Source organism: Dermacentor silvarum, chromosome 5, assembly GCF_013339745.2.
Source record: "Dermacentor silvarum isolate Dsil-2018 chromosome 5, BIME_Dsil_1.4, whole genome shotgun sequence".
NCBI classification, from domain to species: Eukaryota; Metazoa; Arthropoda; class Arachnida; order Ixodida; family Ixodidae; genus Dermacentor; species Dermacentor silvarum.
Genome location: NC_051158.1, coordinates 28,127,921 through 28,149,224, shown reverse-complemented (window position 1 = coordinate 28,149,224; position 21,304 = coordinate 28,127,921). Strand labels below are relative to the sequence as shown.

The window sequence follows — 21,304 nt, the reverse complement described above, 5'->3', positions numbered from 1 at the left end:
CCGCGCCACCGCATTTTCGTGATGTAACGCCGTGGTGTAGGTGTATAGTAAGCAGCTGTACACATCTGTTAAGAAAAGCATGGCGGTGAGGAAGGTGCAGGTTCTTGTACAGTAAATAAATACTATTTTGTCTGTTATCCCATTTATTTATGTTTTTATCACTTTTACTATTTTGGCCAAAAAGTGACCTTCTTTTGCTTTTTTTTTTTATGGCTTATTTTCAAACTTCATTGCACCGAAAACCCTTCTAAAGCTTGTCCAACCAATTTGCTTCACGTCTTAAGTGTGAGAACCTTATTTTACCTCTTCACTATGCAGTATATATGTACTTGTCATATTCACTGTACAGTTCGAAATGAGGAAAAATTCTTTATTTTACCCTCTTTCAATATCAACTATCCTGCAAAGTAATGTTCTTCACCGAAGAAATTTTTTCGTGCATTCTTGCACAGCAGCCCCCTTCCAAGGGGGGCTGTCAGTGTCCACGCAACATTACTGGGCTTCTTCGATTGTGCAGTCCTGGACTGTCTGCAAACCGTCCGCGGCTTCCGGTCTGACTAGCCCTGACAGAAGGGCACGTCACAGTCACATGATCCAGCTGTTATGAACTGTCCGAGGTTTTACTGGAAAGCATCGTGACTGGAAGGCATTCTTCTCGCTGCCGTCTTCTGCTCGTAGCTACTCGTAGATAACATCACTACTCAGCGTATTCAAGGGCCACGTCGCTGGAACAACCATAATGCTTGCGTAGTGGGCTCACAGCCTGAGCTCGCAAAGCACAGTTCACGTCATGCTCTCGCTCTTCGTGGCACCTAATCGCTGTAATTAAGCGCTCTCATTGCCTGGGAAATTTAAGCAGATTCCCGCACAAGTGAACGCAAAATCGCAATCGTACCACATCGCTGTTCATGCAGAAAGCGCCTGCCGATATTCTTAAAGCTCGTGAGACTGTCTATGAAATGCCCATCACCCGTCTAGGACAGAGTACATGTGCACCATATACTAAACCTGCACGCCAAAAAGCAAGTGTTTGGACTTGTGGGGTCTCACACATGCTCTTGGGACAAAGGAATGACAACAAAGTAGTGCAAACAATCAAAAGGGCATTTATTGCTTCTTTCATACACTGTTGCAAGCTAGCCGAATTACTATGCCGATGGGCGTGCAACAAATCGAGGAAGTCCGACTCACTGCGACCGGATAGCGAGCAAATATTTTCGCCCCATGCTAGACACCATCACCTAGTCGTTCACGTGTACGGTCACGCGAACGGTGGCGGGTTCGAACGATCCGAGTTCGTTCGTTCTGGTGTCCTGCTCCTTGCCTCACGAGTCTTGCGAAGCAGGCTGGCGCACGCTCGAAGTGTCCGTGCATGCTGCTCGCCGACCCCACGCCGAAGAGGAAGCCCTTCTTCCTTTTGCGCCGAAGTAACCGCGCCGTTAGGTGGCGTTAGCAGCGCAACACTCGCGTCATCTCTCGCAATACGCCGCAACCACATCGACCTTCGCCGCCATAAAGCCACGCGGTCTTCACCGGATTACAGGAGCGGGAGCCATGTGGGGCAAACATCGGGGGACACGTGAGAGTCACGCATCCCCACAGTCTTCCCAACAGAAGAGGTCGACATATACGAGGGGAGATCAAAAAGTTTTGCAACTTGGCTATAACCAAATATCTGACAGCGATCTCTCTCTACCTTTTGTTTAGGTCATCTCTGCAGCCTAGCAAGGTCTGAATATCGTCTTCCAGTTCGTTACCTGGTCTGCATCAGTCAGTCAAACATGGCGTCCTCCCACGATTTCAAGCTCGAGTACCGGAGCGTTGTCAAATGTTTGTGCAAAGAAGGAAGTTCCGCCAAAGAAATGGTGAATGTGTATGGCAGTGAATGTCCTTCATACGCTACAGTGACTCGGTGGTTCAAGGAGTTTAAACGTGGACGTGTGCACGTGGAAGACGACCAAGGTCAGGGCGGCCGACCACTTCGACCGATTTGAACCATTCAGCCTCAGCAGAGAGCCTTATCATGAATAATTGCCGTATCAAGGTGTTTGAAGTTGCCGGAGAATTGAACAATTCTTATGGCAGTGCTTTCACTATCATCCACGGTATTTTGGGTATGTCGAAGGTCTCGGCACGATCGGTGCCACGGAACCTCTCTGCGCAAGATCGACACCACTGCATGCACCACTGCATGCATTCATCAAGGCAATTTTTGCACCTCTATTAAAGCGAGCCAGTAGATTTTCTCTCCCGCCTTGTGACTGGGGATGAGACGTGGCTGTATCAGTGGGACCCAGAAACAAGACAGCAGCCTATGCAGGGGAGGCATTCAGGGTCCCCTCCCCCGAAAAAAAAAATTCAAGACCCAATGCTCAGGGAGGAAAGTGATGTCAATGCGTTTTTGGGACGCAAAGGGGATCCTGCTCATTGAGTATCTTGAAAACAGTAGGACAGTTGCAGGCGAATACTATGTCAACGTTCTTCGAAAACTGCGTAAAGCCATCATGGAAAAACATCATGGAGGACTAGTGACAAAAGGTGTCCTTCTCCTGCACGACAATGCTCCGGTTCACAGGTCTCGTGTTGCCTAGGCTGCCATTCGAGAGTGTGGTTTCGAACAGCTGGACCACCCACCCTGCAGTCCCGACCTGGCCCCGAGTGACTTTTATTTATTTCCGAATTTGAAGAAACATCTCAAGGGAACGAGGTTTGATGATTTGAACTCGCTTCAAACTGCCAGGAAGAAAAGTTTTTTGCCAAGGTATCAAAAGCCTTCCAGGAAAATGGGAGAAGTGCATTAGTGTGAGGGGAGATTATGCTGAAAAACATTGTTTTGTTTTTTTCGAAGGTCTGACAGTTTTCCTGATATACGAGTTGCAAAACATTTTGATCACCCCTCGTATGTCAACATCAATCGGCGTAGCTCGAATTGTATACCACCCCAGCTACCGGCGAAATAGCCACATTCAATAGGATATCTTCCTTGCACACCAGTTTCACTTGCCAGAAAGGCGGCATCCACCTGTTGTAATGAACATGACAGATTTCACAAAACGCACATCAAAAAAGCAAGCATGTGCGCCTGATCGCTGTGCTTGCGCCTTAAAACAAAAAAACACGGCAGACTTAAACTGCAGAATTACGTGGCTCATGAAAAGCTCGCATGATGACACACAAAGCACCTATGTAAGACGTGATAGCTGAGTGTGCAGTATTGCACCTTTAACGTCATCTGTGATGTTGCAAACCTGCCTTTGTCTTTTTTTATTTGCAGAAACCAAGTGCACACCCCTCCTAAGCAGTTGCCGGTGGAAATAAAACCATAAAAGATTTCCAGCCTCTGTAGCAAGGCCCCCGTGTCGTTGCTTTGAGCAAGTTTCCAAGTCCTGTTGCCAAGGCATGCGCTGCTACCGTTTCCAAGCTGTGGGAGGCTTGGAAGGAACCTCATCAGATACACTCCCACTACTCCCAGTGTTTGCTGTAGACAGAAGTAAAAAAAAAAAAAGAGATAGAAACTGTGGAGAAAGTGACTGAGCTTGGTTTTCACTGAATGTCACCAGGGGGCACTGTGTTGTCCTGACAAGGCCATCGTTCATAATCTGCTCAAACTTGTTCTGTTATTTTTCTTCTTTCTTCTTCTTTACCTCTCGATTGGTGGTGCTGCAGGAATAGTCTCTCCTCATGATTACCGTTGTCAGTGAAAGTACAGTATGGTACACTCGTAAAGGGAACGCCTAACTGGTCCTGCAATATTTCAACCGTGTCTCAACAAAGCGACTGACATGACGCATTAGGCAGACATCTATGCTTGAAAAATAATCCGCAGAGTTTCATTGCATACTTCGGCTGTAATTAAGCCCGGGATGCTTGGGTGTTTTCCTTAAAAGTGATCTATACTGTACAGTTGGCCACAAAAGCTTGCGGGACACTAGTTGTATGACATATGTGAATTTCTGATCTGTTAAGGCACGGCGCTTCTAATTTAATGAATCACTGCGTAAGTCGCAAGAATTGGCACAGATTGAAACACTTTAAATTGGAGACTGTGTGTCCAGTCTTCAGAGAAATTAGCCTTTGTGCAAATGCTGCAGTCCTGTAGACTTTTGTGGCTGACTAAATACACAAAGCCTGCTCTCTTCAGTTGATGAGTGAGACGGTGTCTGGTGTGACCCGTGTAAGTGTGTCTGTGTAGAAGACTCAAAAGTTGTGCACTGGTCTGCATGCCTCGCCGTGGTGGCATTTGCCGCCGTGTCCTGTGGTTAACAGATGGTGCATGTGTGTGTGCAAGTTTGTGGGGCGCTTCCGTCAATAAAAGACGATCGGTGGAACGGGCAGTCCAGGCCCGACAGGCGAGATTTCGTTTCTGGGAGCGGTTCTTATCCGTTCTTCAAGGTGCAGTTGGGTAAAATGCTCCTTGTGTCCTCTAGGATTTCTTTTTCTTGTAAACGCTGTAAATATTACCGTGCAAGCTTTTTCTTGGCTAAGTTCTGTGATGGTCGAATGTTGCAAGCAGCAGACAGTGACCTTTTAAGGTGATTTGCAAGTCCAGACCGTCTAAAAATGTGGAACTTGAATTTTCGTGCCCTGTGAGATAGTTTCTTCTACTTCTTCTCTCTCTCTTTTTTTTTTTTTTTTAAGTGATAAGTTTGCAAGTTGCTGCTGAAATAGTGGTTGTAGCTGTATTTGATACATAGTGAATGTTGAGAAATCGCCTGCGACTACCTATGTTTTTGTGACCTCTGTCGACCATTTGGGTGATTTGTGAAGCAGGCGCCTCACGACTAATAAAGTGCATTTCCAACAGAGGAAACATTGCAATGACAGTTTGTAAAATGTAAGTACGTCGCATTTTGTTTTTATTTTCAGTGTAGACATTTCAATTGTTTGTAACAGGTGTATGTCTGTGCTGTTTGTGCATATTCTGACAAAGTGTACAGTTGCACTGCTGTAAGCCTTTTTTTTTTCCCCGACAAAGTCGTTGCAGCTTATACTTGTTCCGAAGAGTGCTTGCTTTGCAGTTTTTCCTTTCCTTTCGCTTTTTCTTTTTTAATGTTTGCGGTCATATTGCATTTTGGAAGTGACTACGGCAAGTGCATGCATGTAGATTGAATGCCATGTCTTTTCAAAGTAACACTGCAAAGTTTAACGTGTGGCACCTCTTGTGGATTTCGGCACAGCTTTACAATATAGGCAGTTCTGTCTATGGAAATACTACTAAGATTGGGCCTGTGGAAGAAAAATGTTGCAAGAGTGGAAACGGTGCCAAAAATATTTCTTTTTTTGTTTAGATGAATGTTGAACCATTTTGAAACTTTGATATCTTGCAACGGGACAGGGAGGGTCATTGTCAGCTTAGGGGTTTGCTGTAGTCTAAGTAGCACACCAGCAATGCATGTGCATCTAGCCCTGTGTATATAACCCGATGTGCAGAACCACCTGTTCCCTGCCTACCCTTCTGCCCGAACCACAATGCGCAGCTTCTGTCAAAAGTATGCGTGCCATTGGAATGCTCAGGATAATTTAGGAAGACTCTGAACTGTTCGAAGCACGGAGAAGCTCCAATGGCCCGCATGATTTTGGAAAAGGCCCTTTGATCTAGCTGCAAAGTAAGACTAGTATAAATGGCTAAGGTTTGTTCATGGCTTGGTGTAGTCGATGGTGCTCACTTGTCCACGAATCCATCTCCTGTTTATAATGCACTTCTTTGTGGCAGCCTGTGCTGCTTCTGCTTCGGGAAGTTTGCAGGTCAGTCTTAACTTCTGCCCGGACCCCCCCCATAAAGCCTTAGGATGGCGGGAGCCAATTCATTTGAGAAAAGGAAGTGCATCTTTGAAGGTTGCAACAAGTGTTATGGCAGTTGAGTTCGGTCGAGTTTTCAGTCGTGGCTGTGTGGAGTTGCGCTGTCGATATTTTCTAGATCTAAAAGCCGGTAAATGACCCTCGTGTGCCGAAATGGACCGCCCGGGCTTCCGGTTTGTTTTTTGGCAAGACAAAAGATCATTCCCTGTGTGTCGTGGTCAGTGGTGTCTTCATAGCTTCTTAATTCGTTTTTGGAGTGCGTGTTTTCAAGCTGCAAAAACGTTTCCTCAATGACTGAATCTGGATGACTGGAGCTGCATGTTTGTTTCGAGAGAGAGACTGTGTCATTGCAGACAGTGACCTTTGTGTGCGTGTGTGTGCGGTGCTGTATTGGTCCTCTTCTGTGAACCTCTCTTCCCCTCTTCTTGACGGCCCCCTTTGATGCGTTAGTTTACCACGAAGTGGGAATCGGCATTTGCAGCCGCCATTCAACATGTTCGTTTTGTGTGCAACTCTGTTGATGTACATAGTTTGCTTGCTCTGAGGAGAACAAAGCGTGAAAAAATATAAAAGCGGTGGCAGGCTGTGATGTAATAAACAGAGATGAAGCTTGTCCAAAATGTGTTTTCTTCTTCTCTATCGTGCTTCCGTGCATTGCTAGCACAAATTGCAGTGATTGCAGCTGGCTGCTGTAGTACAGTCAAGCCTTGATACGACAAAGTACATCTAAAATGTTTCTAGTGTGTAACTAATTATGCTTACAGGGAATATTGGGTATAAGGAAGGCATGCATATCGGCTACAACTTTGTGACACTCTAGAGTAATCCCTCGATGTCACGGTGGTGCATGTCCACTGTGAAGAATGGCTAAGAATCGGGTATTGCAACTGCAAGAGATTAGGCCCCTTCCTAATCCGCATAAGCCTTCCAGCCAACCTTCAATAAAAACATTTCAATCACCATCTAAATGTTTAATAACAAAGAGTACCTGGTTAGTAGCAAAGGAAAGAAAAGAACTGGGGTGCTGTGTTGGCAACAACATGCTAGTACTGGTACTAATCATGGCAGAGAGTAACGTTTTTGTTTTGAAGACTCCCATGAAAGAAGCACCAGTTGTGTGCAACTTTAGTAGCATGACCATGCTTCCAATACTTGCTGTGGCTATGGTGTCCATTAACCACTCCTCCGCGTCTTTTGGTGGTGGGTCTCTTCCGAGGGGAGGGCTGAAATTCGCTTCCATACCGCCTGCTTACCAGTGCATGGTCACTGCAGGTTTCATGTACTGAATGCCATGTTTATCACTTTTACACTTAATATGCTATGGTAGCGATGGTTATGGCTTCGTTAATTGGCGTCGAACATTGAGTGCCATGTTTTTGGCAGGTGCATGTTGTGCAGCAATCGCAGAGCCAAGAGTAGGTGCATCAAAGTTTATATATATATATATATATATATATATATATATATATATATATATATATATATATATATATATATATCCCAGGAGCTCCAGCAGCACTTCAGAGGTTGTGCAAGACAGCACTTGAGCTTTACTGCTATCGTAAACAGACTTGTAACGACGCCCGAATGCTGCCTTGACCTGCACTTATAATACAGCCTGAAATATGTGAAATCAGTAGTACTGCCAGAGTGCTGTAAAACAAACACTCGGATGTCTGTTAGAGCAGACAAAGGTTATGGAATGATTTCTTCCGAAACACACACGACCGTCCGTCCTATCCGCCAAACCAGCCCTGCTTTCAAATAAGTACAAACCTTTAGTATAACCGCTTTTGATCAACGGCAACACTCGCTTGCAAGCGCAGCGCTATGAAGTAGGAGAAGGGGGGTTGCAGCGCAGGGAAGTCGGCTTGTAGGAACAGCCGCTCCTACATAGCGCGTACATGTTCTCTGCGCATACTACTTTCAACTCGTTTCAGCGGCTGTTATTTACTTGGGTGCTGCAAGAATGGAACAAAGTAGGCCAAAACGACGTACGTTCGCATTTATTAAGCGTGTATCCTGGGCAATGAATTGATCACCGTCAAATGAAGACCACGGCCGAAGGTAACACCACAGCTGCGTCGCCAACACTGCAGTTACAAAATCACTATGCAGAGCACGACCCTAGTTGGTAACGCGCGGTTCCGGCTTGTAGCCGATGCGTTCGTGGACTGTCGGCTTCGCCGGGCTCAAGCCGGCGGGGTCTGCGTTCGACGCAGTGGCCTTGCCGCTAGTGCCACTCAACTCGCACGCCGCCGACGATCCTTTGTCATCCCACTCCTTTTTCAGCGCCTCGTACTCTTGCAAGTCGTCGAGCTTCACTTCGATGCGAGTCGGCTGTCGCCGATACATGGCCGCATCCGCAGAAGCCGGTCGTGTATCAAGCTTGGAGTGTTGCGCGAACACGCACAGACCCACGTAGAGTACGTACTAAAAATCGCATTCGTGCACTCGCACCGCTCCACTACGCTCACCGCGCACAAAACGGTGTCGTATAAAGAACCCTCAGGATGCTCTCGCTGGGCCTGTATTTTTGCGATACATGTCCAGTCGCTGCGGAATGCATAGGTAGCTAGCGGCAGCGCCACATTCCGTCTTGATGGAGTTTGTCGCTCCTCTGCTCCCACGTGAGTGTTCTCCGACTTGCACCAAGAGTGTTAGCAGTCCAATTTGTATAACGTTTTGTACTTGTCGGCGTGCTGTCGATAAAGATAAGTGTAGTTTGTGATGCGAGTTTGTGAAGTTGTGATAAACAAACTTGTTTTCTCTGAAAACTTGATCTTTTACTGAGAAAGTAGCGCCCTCTGACTGCTCGGTTTCCTGGCGCCACTGTAGGTACCATGCAGGCATATCGTACCAAATGGCTGGTTCTGGCAGTGCGGCTGACTTTCGCACGCGCAGTTTCGTACCTCCTGTGTCCGTCTAAACTTTATTCTTATTTTCAGCGTAATTACTTGATACAGAAATTTATTGTGACAACGGTTTTATTTGTGACCTATATTACATATAATATTACTTGCTTGATCAAGTCATGAGAACGAGAAGAAATAGATCGGATTGGATTAAGCATAGGATTAAGTGTGTTCTGTGGATACTGTAGTTGCAAGGTTGCGCTAGTTGCGCGGCGTTGAAGGAGCGACGAAGTTTGCTGTGTTGGTGCAGAACTGTGTGCGTGGTGAACTGTTGGGTGTCAGAGAAGGCCTCCAAGGATTACCGATGCCGAGAGGACGAAAGCCTAGTCCTGCAGACGACGACTCGTCCGCGACGGAGTCGCCGGCAGCGGAGTCAAGGCCTACTAGGCAGAGAGGTATGGCCATCATGGCGGCAAAATGTGAACCGCGCAGGCCTTTAAATATCAACCCCCGTGTTTATCAAACGTTATCCCTGCCAAGTTGCTATGTAGTGTATCAAACAAGAACGTGCCATAGGAAACCTGAGTGGCTTCACGCATGTGTCAGTTTGTGGAATTGTTACAAAGTGTAATCAGAGGACTGTTAACGCTGCGCAGCAAGCAAGGAACGCCGAATCGGCCCTCGACGAACATTTCATTCGCTGCGCGCATTTTAATTTGACAAAATGATCTATCGAGTCAGTTTCATTTTTAACAGTCAGCCTTGTGGAACTTTTGATTTTCTTTTTGGTTTAGGGTCCATACTTGCCTATTACGCAGTGTCTGTTCACACGCCAGCAGCGAGAGTCTGTACCGAATTTCTCACGGCAGTCGCCTCCCATTGACTGCCTAAAATGACATTACCGGAGAGCCGTGTCGGCCAGGTGGTGGACGATTCTTTAAGACCGGTGTCACACGTACGCTTCTGATCGCGATCGGGGCCAATCCGCATCAAGCTTGATGCGGATCCGTGTGCTGCTACACGGTCACTACTGCCGCGGTCGCTGATGATGATGATGATGATGTAGTAGCGGCCAGCCCCTTTGTAACGGGTGGACACACGCAATGTCCTGGCCTGCAGGCTGACGTCTGTGCCATCTAGCGCAGTATTCTGAAAACGCCAAAAAACGAAAAGTGAGGGCAGCTCAATGAAAAATGTTTAAAAACCTTTTTATCAGCAATACTAGGCTGTAAAATTGAAATATTGTCCAAATTTAACCGTATTGTGCAAATCTGCATTTGTAGCATTAAAGCATTATGCAGTTTTGAGAGTTGCAGACGATATTTACTTGATCTGGATCGTTGGACTGTGTAGCAGCGACCATTGTGATCGCAATCAAGAAATTCGATTGGATCATCCTCGATCGCATTCAGAGTTGTACGTGTTACACCGCTATAACAGGTGTTGGGTCGTGGTGACAGGGGAGCCACGCTATTTCTGCAGTCTCGGCCAAAGATGCTGAAAATTTCATGCACTTAGGTAGTTGTTTTACCGACTGCGCCCACTGCACAACGTTGGACCCAGCTTGTCTTGCCACACTGGCGCAAGAAACACGAAACAATGGCATGCCGCATGGACGGGTCGAACTTCAACGACAGTGCTATGTTGGGCCCAGCAAGTCGCAGTGTATCGCAAGAAACAAACCGATTCTTGTGGCAACCGGGAGAGTAGCACGTAGCTGACTATCGGAGGTTGGTCATGGCAGTTAGCTACATTAGCAATGGTCATGAGAAATTCAACAATAATGCCGGTGTCACGCCGGGCATTCGCGATTGCGGGCTCACCATTGAACTTGTCGGTCGCGATTGCCGCTTCTTTGTGCGAGATGCAGTATTGGAATCGATAAATTTGATCTCAGTTGCACCCCAATTGCACTGTTAATTATCGAGGAAAATTCACACGGGGGCAGTCACACAGGGGCATTTTTGATCATGGGCTCGGCATTGAACATGCCTTTCACAATTGGCACTTCTTTGCGCAAGCTGCGGTATCGCAATCAAAAGCACAGGTCATTTGGGATGTCGCTGACTGCCAAGAAGAATTCAGGACTGAAGATTTCCACGGCTGCCATGAGAGTGGAAAAAAAAAACTTTATTGGGCAGACGTCACTTTAGGCAGCCAAGGGAAGGCGCCTGCCGTTAGAAATTCAGTGCAGCAACTCTCACAGCTGCCGTGAAAATAGACACTGTCTTCATATTACAGCCATCCACACTTCTGTCTAGAACGCTGCGTCAGAGCCCTGCAATGCAAAGAAATTGAAGTATGTGCATTGCTGGTCAGTTTGAGATATTGTCGCCAGTTGAAGCCACAGGAATGTCCGGGTAACACAGTATTCAGCCCGGTGCCTTGCAGCTGCTGTGTCATTACCCTTTAGCCTTGCGCTCAAGCACTCTAGACTGGAGCGTGAACAGCTGTATGCATGGCACTTATTGCAGTTCAGGATGCCAGTGCTTAAGCAGAGCGCAGCCAGACAGGTATGTGTGCGAGCATTATATACCAGCCAAAACATTGTCCATCTACCTACGACCTGGCACTGCAGTATCTATTCACTGTTAGTGTGTGTGTGCGTGGCAGAAGTGGGCTCACATTTGCAGGTCAACATTTGCAGTGGGTCAACTTGTAGGTCTTGTGAATTTCACGGTCATGACACACAGTATTGTTACCTCCGGCAGAGCCATTTGTGCTGAATCATTTACTTCATTGCAAGTCAGTCTTCCCTGCTGTCTTGTTTCATGTGGCTTCTGCATTTATGCTTCAGACCCGAGTCTTGGTGCCATTATCATGGTGCTGTGTGTGAATTCCATGACAGTAGTCCTAAACATACTACTTTCCTTAAATGACAACTCCAGGATTTCCATTTCTCTTGCATTTTGTGGTCACAATTGTGTTTCTTTTCTTCCTTGTGTTATCTTTAGTGCCCTAAATCATTTTTAATGACGCTAAAAATAATTTCAAAATGCCCCCCCCCCCCCCCCCAAAAAAAAAAAAAAAAAAACTGCAACGGTACATCACACCCCAAACATTCAGTAGAGTAGGTTACATGGATTGTGCGTTATTGGCTCAAACAACAACAAGTTCATGGTGGTCCACGAGAAGTTCAGAAATTGTGCAGCTCGATTTCTGCGATGCAGGCACAGCATGACACTCGTGTAACGAATGCTGGGGTCCAGACACGGTGCAGGTGTTACGTTTTGTCCAACTAATGGGCACGGAGTGCTCAAGTTTGAGAGGTCATGAACTGCTGGTATAATCAGCTTCTCAGGCGTAAGTACACCCTGCGCTTGCGTAGACACAGCAGACGTGTGTGAGCGAGGTTTCAACAGTGCTTGATTGCATATGCTGTGTCGTCCGCTGTGTTGCTGCTTCACACCTGTATGTTGGCCTCAACAGTAAAGAGCGTGCAGCAAAATCGTGAACCAGCCATGCACCGTTCAAACGAATAGCAGGTTGCAGAACCTCGGGGAGTGGTTCATGTGGTACAGGCAAATCGAATGTACCTTAGAGCTCGCACAGGCAAGGCACAATACCAATCCCTTTGCTCCTTACTTAGCTTATGCATGACATTCAGGCATTTCATTTCCTTGGCACGTAGCACAGGACAGGGTGTTGTCATGCTGCTACAACAAGCATTCTTCTGTGTTAAATTTCTTTACCAATCTGAATGACACAGAAGAGTGCGATAACATCGGAAGTGTACCCCCCCCCCCCTTTTTTTTTTAAACTTTTTTTTGTGTGTGTTTTCACTGTACAAGAGCTCTGCACCTTTAAGACAGAAATACAATAATTGAGAGGTCATGCTCTTCCCCTCTTTTTTATATATAACACAAATGTTCAAGCTCCAACAAGCCTGACATTGCTAAGGTTACTTGCCCGAGATTGGTGACTTCATTGACCTGTGCTGTTCATGTGAGCAATGCTGGTTCTGGCCACAGGCGTGACAATTTTTTTCTTTCCTATTTCTTTCTTTCATTCAGCGAGGAGGCTTACGGAGGAGCAGATAAAAGACATTCTCAACAGCGATACAGACTGTTCGGATGATGACCCGGATTTTTTAACCCGAGACCTCAGCCCTAAAGGCCGCCAGAGGAGGTCCCGAGAGTCATCGGAGTCCTCCGAGGACGTGGACAATCCTGACGAGGGCGCACCGCGGAAGAAGGCTGTCAAAGTGAAATCAGGGCCAGTCAAGAAGAAGATTGCAACAGGGGAAGTGCGTAAGAATGGTCCCAAGCGTTCTTCATCGTGGGCGCCCGCCTATGATGTGCCACCGCCAATAGAGAATCCAGCTGCCTACTCGCAGTGGGACACCGACACCAAAGTAGTAGAGCCTGTGTAAGCTGGTGTTATTTATTCTGTACACATCTTGTGTTGCAGCAGATTTGAGGAGTGGCCAGTGATGTGCAACAATGACAGAGTTAGCAGCGATTTGTAAGCCTTGAAGGGTCCTTCACCAGGCCACATAGGAAATTATAGTTATATGCGGGAAGTTGTTACATACCCTCTTGGGCGCGTTCTGCCGCAAGAATTTTTCAAATTGGTTGATTAATAGCTGAGGTAGAAAATATTTCAGTGCTGTGAACCCATGATTTCAGGCGGCGAGCATCACCGCGAATAAGGACACTCTCCTGCCACTTGCCCCGCCTAGCCTCTGCAAGCGAAATTACTTCCCTGCGTTTTCCCATACAGGAGCTGGAGGATCGCGTGACACATACGTCACGGGCCCTGCCTTTTTTTACCCCTCGCCTTTTTGCTGCACGGTGCACTTCCGCTGACGGTAGCGCGCGTGAGCTGTTGCATTTGTCTCGTTGGCCTTTAAAGGGGATCTGAACTAGAGCACTGCACGGGCTCGGGCTTACCCGAAAGCCCGGGCCCGGCCCGTGGGCCGGGTAGAGGAGTTTTTTCACGGGCTCGGGCCGGGCCGGGCTCGGGTTTTTTGACGTGGGCCCGGGCCGGGCTCGGGCTTTCTGCGAGTTATTCTCGGGCTTCTCAACTCTGAAAAACATGTATTTTTCGGTCTCGGGCCGGTTTCGAGTCGGGCTCGGGCCGGGCTCGGGCTTAAGGTAAAGGGGTGGCGGGCCGGGCCGGGCGGGTAACGTAGATTATTTCCGGGCCCGGGCCGGGCCCGGGTCTCGCCATAAATGTTTTGATCGGGCTCGGGCGGGGCCCAATGTGAAAACGGGCCCGGGCCGGGCCCGGGCCGCAAAAATCGGCCCGTGCAGTGCTCTAATCTGAACCACTTTTTATTGAAGTCGAGAAATGCATTTGAAGTTAAAATAGACTATTTGAGAAATACTTTGTCGCAAAAGTACTTCAATGCGTTGTTAGGAGCGGAGTTATTTGCAATCAAACGTCCCTAACGTGGTGCTTCCGCTCCTTCTTCAATGACTTGCACTGCGAAGGCTACGGCGGAGCGGGGCGTGCCCTAAACGTCACTGTGGTGCGCAGTTCAAGTTTGATTTTGGATGTTCACGTAGACGCCGCTACTTCTGATTTTGGCAGCTATGAGGAGCCAAACGTGGTTGTCCTCAGCGAACTCGCAGTGGCCGCGGTATCTACGCTCGTAGCAGACCGCAGCTACATGCAACCAAAGTGCGTATGCGCAGCATTTGCTTTGTGCTCGACAGGGCTTGAGTGCGCGCTCGTGGTCATGTGCTCCAGTCTGGCCGTGCTACGTGGTGCGGACTGGCTTTGTCCTGCACCAGCTTGACCAACAGATAGCAGCCATGTCCAACTTGTGCATTTTGAAGCGCTATGAGTAGCTCAGTACGAAAGCAAAGTCTGCCAGGGGGTCTAACCAAGAGTGGCTTGGCGTGAGCCCGCGCTGGCAAGCATGCTTGTAGTCTGACAAAACTAGTCGAAATTAGCTAGACCTGACGGCTACGACACCGATAAGCAGGGTGGTCAAAGTTCAATTCCTTTGTGCCTGGCGATGGCTGAGCACGAGTAGACGATAGTTGACTTCTTCTGCACGTTCATGATTATTATCATAGTTCTAAATAGATTTTCGTTTACTTCAGTTTGTTTATGAAACTGTATCAATAAATATACGCAGTAACAGTAGGAAGAAATGCACTGATCCAAACGTCCTTCTTGATTGATGTCAGCTATTGGCCAATAGCAGCCACGCATAGGAATCTGCTATATTATGACATAAAGTGTCTAGAAAAGAGTGAGCAGCAGGCTTCTGTAGAAAAGAGCGTTTGAAAGAAAGGCTTTCATGTTGTCTGTTATCATTTGAGTGGTTTAGTGGGTGCTGCTGGAAGCATAGCTTCAGTAAACAAGTCAAAAGTCTCGTCAGGTGGATAGAGTGATGTGAAATTTTGCTGGAATTCAAAAGGTCTTTTAGCAGTGGGAGCATAAACTTCTATTTGCAGGTGATTTACTCTAGCATGCCACAAAAACAATTTGCCAAATGAATATAGCAGTGTTTGAATAGCGAACTTTCCAGATTGAGTTGAATACAAATAATAGAGAAAAGCAGTTTATTTGACTATTGCATACTTTCGCATTTCTGAACAAAGGGAAATTGAAAAGTTGCGTGCAGTTCACATAGTGAAATGTAAAAAAAGAATTTGCAATATTTGGTGAACATCCAGTCAACTGAGCAGCTTGTAAATGAGAAACAACTAAAATGTAAACATGTCTGGCACACCATTGACAATGATAGTAATGAAATGAAAAGACTGCTTGTTACCGGGTGTTGTACACTGTGTTGCCAGGACTACTCAGAAAATTGAATCCATGTTCATAAAATATTTTAATGTAATCACAAGATGTGTTTAAAAATTGCATGTTTTCTTGAGCATTGGGAACATTTTTTTCAGCGACAAAAACGGATATTTTGCTTCTGCAGATTCAGGAGCCAGATTTGAGGAATGTGAAGCTGTAGCTTGTGACAACGATGATGCCCCAGATACTTTGCATTAGATTGGAACATTTCAGCACCCATCGGCTTTCCGTTCTAGCAATAGTGCAACTTGCTTGGGTTCGCAGAGTCAAAGACCTTGAAGGCCGTTAACTTTGTCGCCTTTTAAAGGTATTTATGTTTGCAGGTAGGGTTCAGTGTTTCCGGTTGAGGCCGAAAAAGAAAAGTGTGCCAAATATTTTTTACTGGATGCCGGTTTTTGCAAAAATGGTTAATGAAAGTAGTTTATTGGAGGACTGAGATGGAAGATAGGGTGGGCAGTTGCGAGCTCACTTCTGCTTCAATGCAAGAAGCTCAGTGAGGTTGAAGGACGACAGTTTTAACATACTTTATTGTGTTAAATGATGGTCTTGGCCATTGAAACTCTCGAATAAATACTAACAAGCTTCAGAGTGTCCTAAATAGTTTTCTATAAATATCTTTTCTGTGAAACTGTTTCTGTTTCCCATGAGGTGTATGTGTCATGGAATCGTGTTGCCGAAGGTTGTCGCATGGGAGCAGAACATCACAATGTTTTGGTACTCACTCCAGCTTGCTCGGTTGTCAGTTACGGTGCTAAATCGAGTTGCTCAACCAGTAGCATCACAGCAGATGACTCAGCAAGCCGGAGCAAGCGCCAAAACATCACCGCATTCCGCTACCATGAGACCACCTTCTGCATCATGATGCCATGACACATCAACAATCTCGACAGTGCATCAATTTCCGGGAAAACAAAACTGAAACTGTTTCACAGAAAAGCTATAGTAAATTATTTTGGGTGCTCTGAGGCTTGCTAGTATTTATAGAGATTTAAGATCCAGGACCTTAACATGGAAATTGAGAAGTCGAAAATGTCATGTTAGCTCCTCTTAAGCTCATGCCTCGACCTGCCTCGCGAGCATACTTTACTTTTTATTTCGTACTCACGTCCTTTCTGCCTGACCGTGCAATGAAAACGAGAAGCAAGGAAGAGCAGCGTTCAAAGAGAGAAGGGAGACTTGGCTCAATTGCCTGCTGTCTGCGCTGTGACCACTGCAGTAGATAAACTGGTCAAGTTCACTGATACTAACAGAGTTGGTCTTTTGCACACACCACTGAGCTACTGATGAAGTTTAGCTTCTGCAACTTGCCAGTTTCTTAAGTGCCATTGGTGAGCGTGTAATTTCAGAAATAAGGGTTGTAAACAAAAAGAGTTGCATTAGGGGAGAGAACTTCGATAAAAACGGGCACTTACACAAGATGCTATAACATGGAGCAAACTTCAAGGTTTTGTTCTCCTCACACCCTTCATCAATACTCGGAGCTTTGTTATTTTTCTGCAGTGGCTCGTATGGCCCAAGCGTACATACCTAGTCAGTTTCCTCTATATTGTTCGTTGGAGCTGTGTTTCCACTTGTTACAAATAAAGTCTGTGTTTTAATCTTGCATTTACTGAATCTTAATTCCTCCATAGTCGTATCACCCTATGTACAGTGTGTCCTTGCTAGCCTGCTTCTAAAAAATTATGGCATTCTGTGTATTAAATGCAACTAGTGTTGAAGAGCCGAATCTGCAGTTGTGCAGAATGTTTAAATGCAAAAAAAAAGAACATTGCGAATTGTGTACTCGCTAAAACAATGGGAAGCTAGAAAAATATACTATTTGCGGAAAAAAAATAATGAAAGGGGACAACCAAAAATAGATGACAAGGGTTGCGATGTGGGCTTGTTAGTACATCTTGGCTAAAGGTGGTTGAGCACAGGGAAATACTAGGACAAATGAAGACACATTGGAGTTCGGGCGCATTCTGTGTGACAAAAAAAGATATGACAAAAATGTGCATTCTTTGCATTCTTTTGTCCTAGTGTTTCCCTGCGCTGAACCTCCTTTAGCCAAAAATGACTGCCGAAGTTTGCAAAAACAAACTGAAAGCTAATCATGAAAGCCGTAATCATACGTATGTAACAGTACATGTGAATGAAAACTCGCCACTTGTTCATGGTTATACCTCTAGTACTCTTGGCAGTTGGATAGGTTGCATACAAATGTACTCATATTGCCTGTAGCAGGAAGGTCAGCGGCAAGACACACAGTTGCTGTGTATGTGGTAGATAATGATGCCACAAGTGCTTTGGATTGAATTACTTCAGTAGCTGTCAGCTTTTGGCTGCACTAGTGGTACAACTTACTCTGGCTCCATAGATTCGAAAACCTTGAAGGCCACCAGTTGAATGGCCATTGAACTGTCCATATGTCATAAGTATAACAGTTCATGTGAACGAAAACAGCACATATCCCTGCTGCAGCCTCTTATAGATTCACTATCTCTGAAGTTTGACATTGTATTTGTTGTATTTATTTTCAATACTGCCAGTATCATCATGCGAGGCCTTAGCAGCTGGATAGTCATATGTGCATAAAACAATATGGTCAGTGCAAATGGAATGCAACAAAGAAAGATTTATTTCTCATGTGATTCAGGAGAACATTACAAATTCAGGAGAATTTAATTAAACATGCATACAAGTTGGTTTCTACAATGCAACAATCAAATGCCTGCTAATTGCTATTATGTAGATGCATCAATCCATAATGCAACCATAGGTAACTTAAATATGAATAATGCAAGCATAAGCTTCTTATAAAATGCCAATTGCAACGAAATTTCAGTTTGACTAAATTGGTTATAAATGAGTAGTACATACTATTGAAGCGATCTTGGCAATGTTGCAGGGCATGTTTGCGAATTTTATTATTAACAGCTTTTAAAATAGCACCTAAGCGGATGACTTGTACATCTAGTGGTTAGCGGATATGATGCAAATCCTAGTACATCACCTCTGAGATTTTCAGTTCACGCTGCCTAATCTCGGAAGTCATAAGGTGCCGGGCTGGCTCTCTGTGTTCTGTGTTCTGCATTTCCGATTGAGCGGTGGTGACGTTTTTATTTTTATTTCCTGTTTCATTATCAAAACGCGCATTTTTTCTTAGCTTTTCATGACGCATATTTCAAACGTAAAATTTTGCATAGAGGCAGCTCTATATCCACCCTAAGTGAAAAAAAAAAAGCCTTCTTACGTAGTCCGAAATTTGTTACAGATTGCCGGATGAGCGGAGGTGTAAGCATGATCAGCCAGAATGGTGACCCTGCCACTATGACTGATCATATTTACGCCTGCATTTACCTGGCAATCCGCCGAAACTGCCAGCAAATGCCGAAATACCAGACATGCTAAAGCTCTAACAAAGAACAGCCTGTCATAGTGATCTTGTAGTTGCATCCGCTCAAATTGCTGAAATTCACCAGCGATGCAGAATTAGTAATCAGTGAGTCAAGACAGTTCCATTCTTGAACTGTAAGCAAAACGAATGAATTTATAAAAGTGCCATTACGACAACTGTACCTAGTCAACGTGTCACTTGCATAATGATGTTTTCATATCTCCTGCAGAAAGAAGGCCGACAAGACGTACTACTGCTGCGTCCGCGGTTGCGATTCTGGTGACACGAGCGACAAGGATGGCCTCTGGCTGTTTGCCATGCCGGAAAAGCAGGAGATCAAGTCGGAGTGGGTTGAGCGGTTACCAATCGACTACGAGCGCAACCGGCCACTGAGTCCACGCGTCTGCTTCCGCCATTTTGACAAGTCCGACTTCGTGCGGCGGCAGCAGCGACTCCTCGGTCTCCGGGAGGATGCCATCCCCTTGAAGATAGATCTCTCCGATGACACACCGCATGTCAAGACAGAAGCATCTTACTGAAATTAAAGAAAATAAGCGCTTCATTTAGCAGCAGGGGAGTAGCCTTTAAGACAACTGCAATGTCTGTTAATTGCTACAAAAGTTGAGCAGGGAGGTGTGGCTGATTGATCGCTCTGAACGGATGGTTTGCATACTCCTAATTCATGACAAAAATGTATTGTCTAACGTAAAGGCCTTAGTGCGTGTGCCGAAAAATGTTCATTATGTGACATGTACATGGCCTCTGCAACATTTACTTTAGTGCATTGCTTTGGTTGTCTTGATGGCTCAAATGCTGGAGAGCCTCTTCTTGGAAAGGGACCGATATGACCATTCATGGACAGCACTTATGGTTAACTTATTGAATGATCAAAAGGCTGTGATTCAAACCAGATTATGGGGAAAATGCAGGGTAAGAAAGCAACTTTCTTTGTGAAATGAGGGGGGGGGGGGGGGGTCATACAGTGGAAATAAAATGAATGGAACATATCTAAAGCTAACTGCAGTGATGTTAGCATTTGCATTTTGTTCTGGTCAAGTCAGTTATTACAAACTCTGTTGCCTGAAAATTGCATTAGGTTGTTTGTGGGGACGTGACGGTGCCATATTAGGGCAATTGTTATTAGACAGCTGTACATCTCACGCTCGTGTCAATGCAGGCCAGAGGCTTGTTGACTGTAATGCACACTTGATTCTCCGTGCGCTTGCATGTTGTGGGGTGAATCAGTGGAGTATTGCTGCTTCTTTGAATGGTTATTGCCACGAAAAATGAGCCATGACAAGTAGCCACCGCTGCTCCCTGTCGTTTAAAGCTGGAAAAATGAAATTGTTTATAAAGATGTTTATAAAAGAGTAGTTGTGACTTCGAATTTAGTTTCATGATGTGAGGAATTTTTTAAAGTGAATGTAAACTTCATGTGTTCACTCCCCTGGCAGTTGCTCCCAGTTTGTAACCTCCTACTGCATCATACCTTGCACCTAGCCACGCATTTAAAGGGAAAATGCTAATGCTCGACATATTTAAACTTTGGCTTCTGTCCACTTGTCACATTTGAGGATGGAAAGGTTTGTTAGCCACTGTTGAAAGGTGGCCAACACGCTGCACACATGCTCGTAAAGCCACAGGCTATCTTTGTCTTAAAAACCAATTGTACACAAGCCATACATGACTAGGAAGTCGTAGGGTAAACTTTATCCCAAGTGTCATTGGCTGTGTGCTTATGTTTTAAGTACTTTTCACGTTGAACATGATCGAACTTCTTGCTGTGTTTTTATTGTCGCAATGTTGGCAAGCAATCTTGTTGCCATTAAGTGTTGCAGGACGTGGGAATATTTGTGTTTTGGTTTCGGTCAGGCAAATGTGACGTGGCAGGAGGCTGCAAAATAGCCTTGGCGAGGTCATGGCATGTGTTTCAATTTATTGTTTCCATGCACTCCTCCTACTAAATTTTTTTTTATGTGTAGGTATTAGTCAATATTGAGGAATATGTTTGCGTTATTCCACTATGATGTGTTCTGACTTAAGCTGTGTGTGCTGTTAATTCTGCTGGTTCTTTTGTGAAGTGTTTGGCATTTCTGGAAATTGTTGCTTTGCAGTTCATATCTGGTCTTTAGAAAAGCAACTTGTTTGGCTGCAATTGTAGTTGTCTTTCTACATTTTTTTTAACATGTTTTCATTTTTGTGTGAACGGAAAAAAAAAAAATCTGCGTTATGCAGAGTTGGTGTGCGTGTTCAGTAGTCAATTCTTTGTACAGTACTTTTTTTTCTTTCTTTTTGGCGATTGTGTTATCTATTATGATCACCACTAATGCCATCACCATCATTTCTAAACTAATGCTTTGAGACTCTCTTAGTGCAGCTGAATGCTTCAGTGGGGCATTATGAGAGCTCCAGTCACTCCATATCACTGTACAGAAATGCACCTGACAGTGCGATAAATCATTTCATTCCGCACAAGTCGGCGGATTATTGTTGGCCAGGTGTGTTT

The 21,304-nt window shown here is 45.4% G+C and overlaps 2 protein-coding genes across 5 annotated transcripts in view; both read left to right on the top strand.

Moving 5' to 3' along the window:
- Positions 1 to 6,419, top strand: part of LOC119453182 (retinoic acid-induced protein 1) — a 56,811-nt gene extending 50,392 nt beyond the window's left edge. For all 4 annotated transcript variants that reach the window (XM_037715201.2, XM_037715200.2, XM_049667615.1 and 1 more), the window contains exon 9: positions 3,275 to 6,419. In XM_037715201.2, the coding sequence (XP_037571129.1) occupies positions 3,275 to 3,298 (24 nt within the window). In that variant the 3' untranslated portion in view covers positions 3,299 to 6,419. The remainder of the gene's footprint in view (positions 1 to 3,274) is intronic.
- A 2,469-nt stretch (positions 6,420 to 8,888) lies between these two features.
- LOC119453181 (uncharacterized) lies at positions 8,889 to 20,318 on the top strand. The gene is made up of 3 exons (XM_037715198.2): positions 8,889 to 9,109; positions 12,668 to 13,022; positions 19,028 to 20,318. Exons 1-3 carry the CDS (start codon positions 9,019 to 9,021, stop codon positions 19,335 to 19,337), a joined length of 756 nt encoding a protein of 251 aa, XP_037571126.1. The 5' UTR covers positions 8,889 to 9,018; the 3' UTR covers positions 19,338 to 20,318.
- The last annotated feature ends 986 nt before the right edge of the window (positions 20,319 to 21,304 follow it).

Coding starts and splice junctions, on each gene's coding strand:
- LOC119453181 (XM_037715198.2), top strand. CDS start 9,019: ATGCCGAGAGGACGAAAGCCTAGTCCTGCAGACGACGACTCGTCCGCG. Junction 9,110..12,667: donor AAGGCCTACTAGGCAGAGAG/GTATGGCCATCA, acceptor TCTTTCATTCAG/CGAGGAGGCTTACGGAGGAG. Junction 13,023..19,027: donor ACCAAAGTAGTAGAGCCTGT/GTAAGCTGGTGT, acceptor TATCTCCTGCAG/AAAGAAGGCCGACAAGACGT.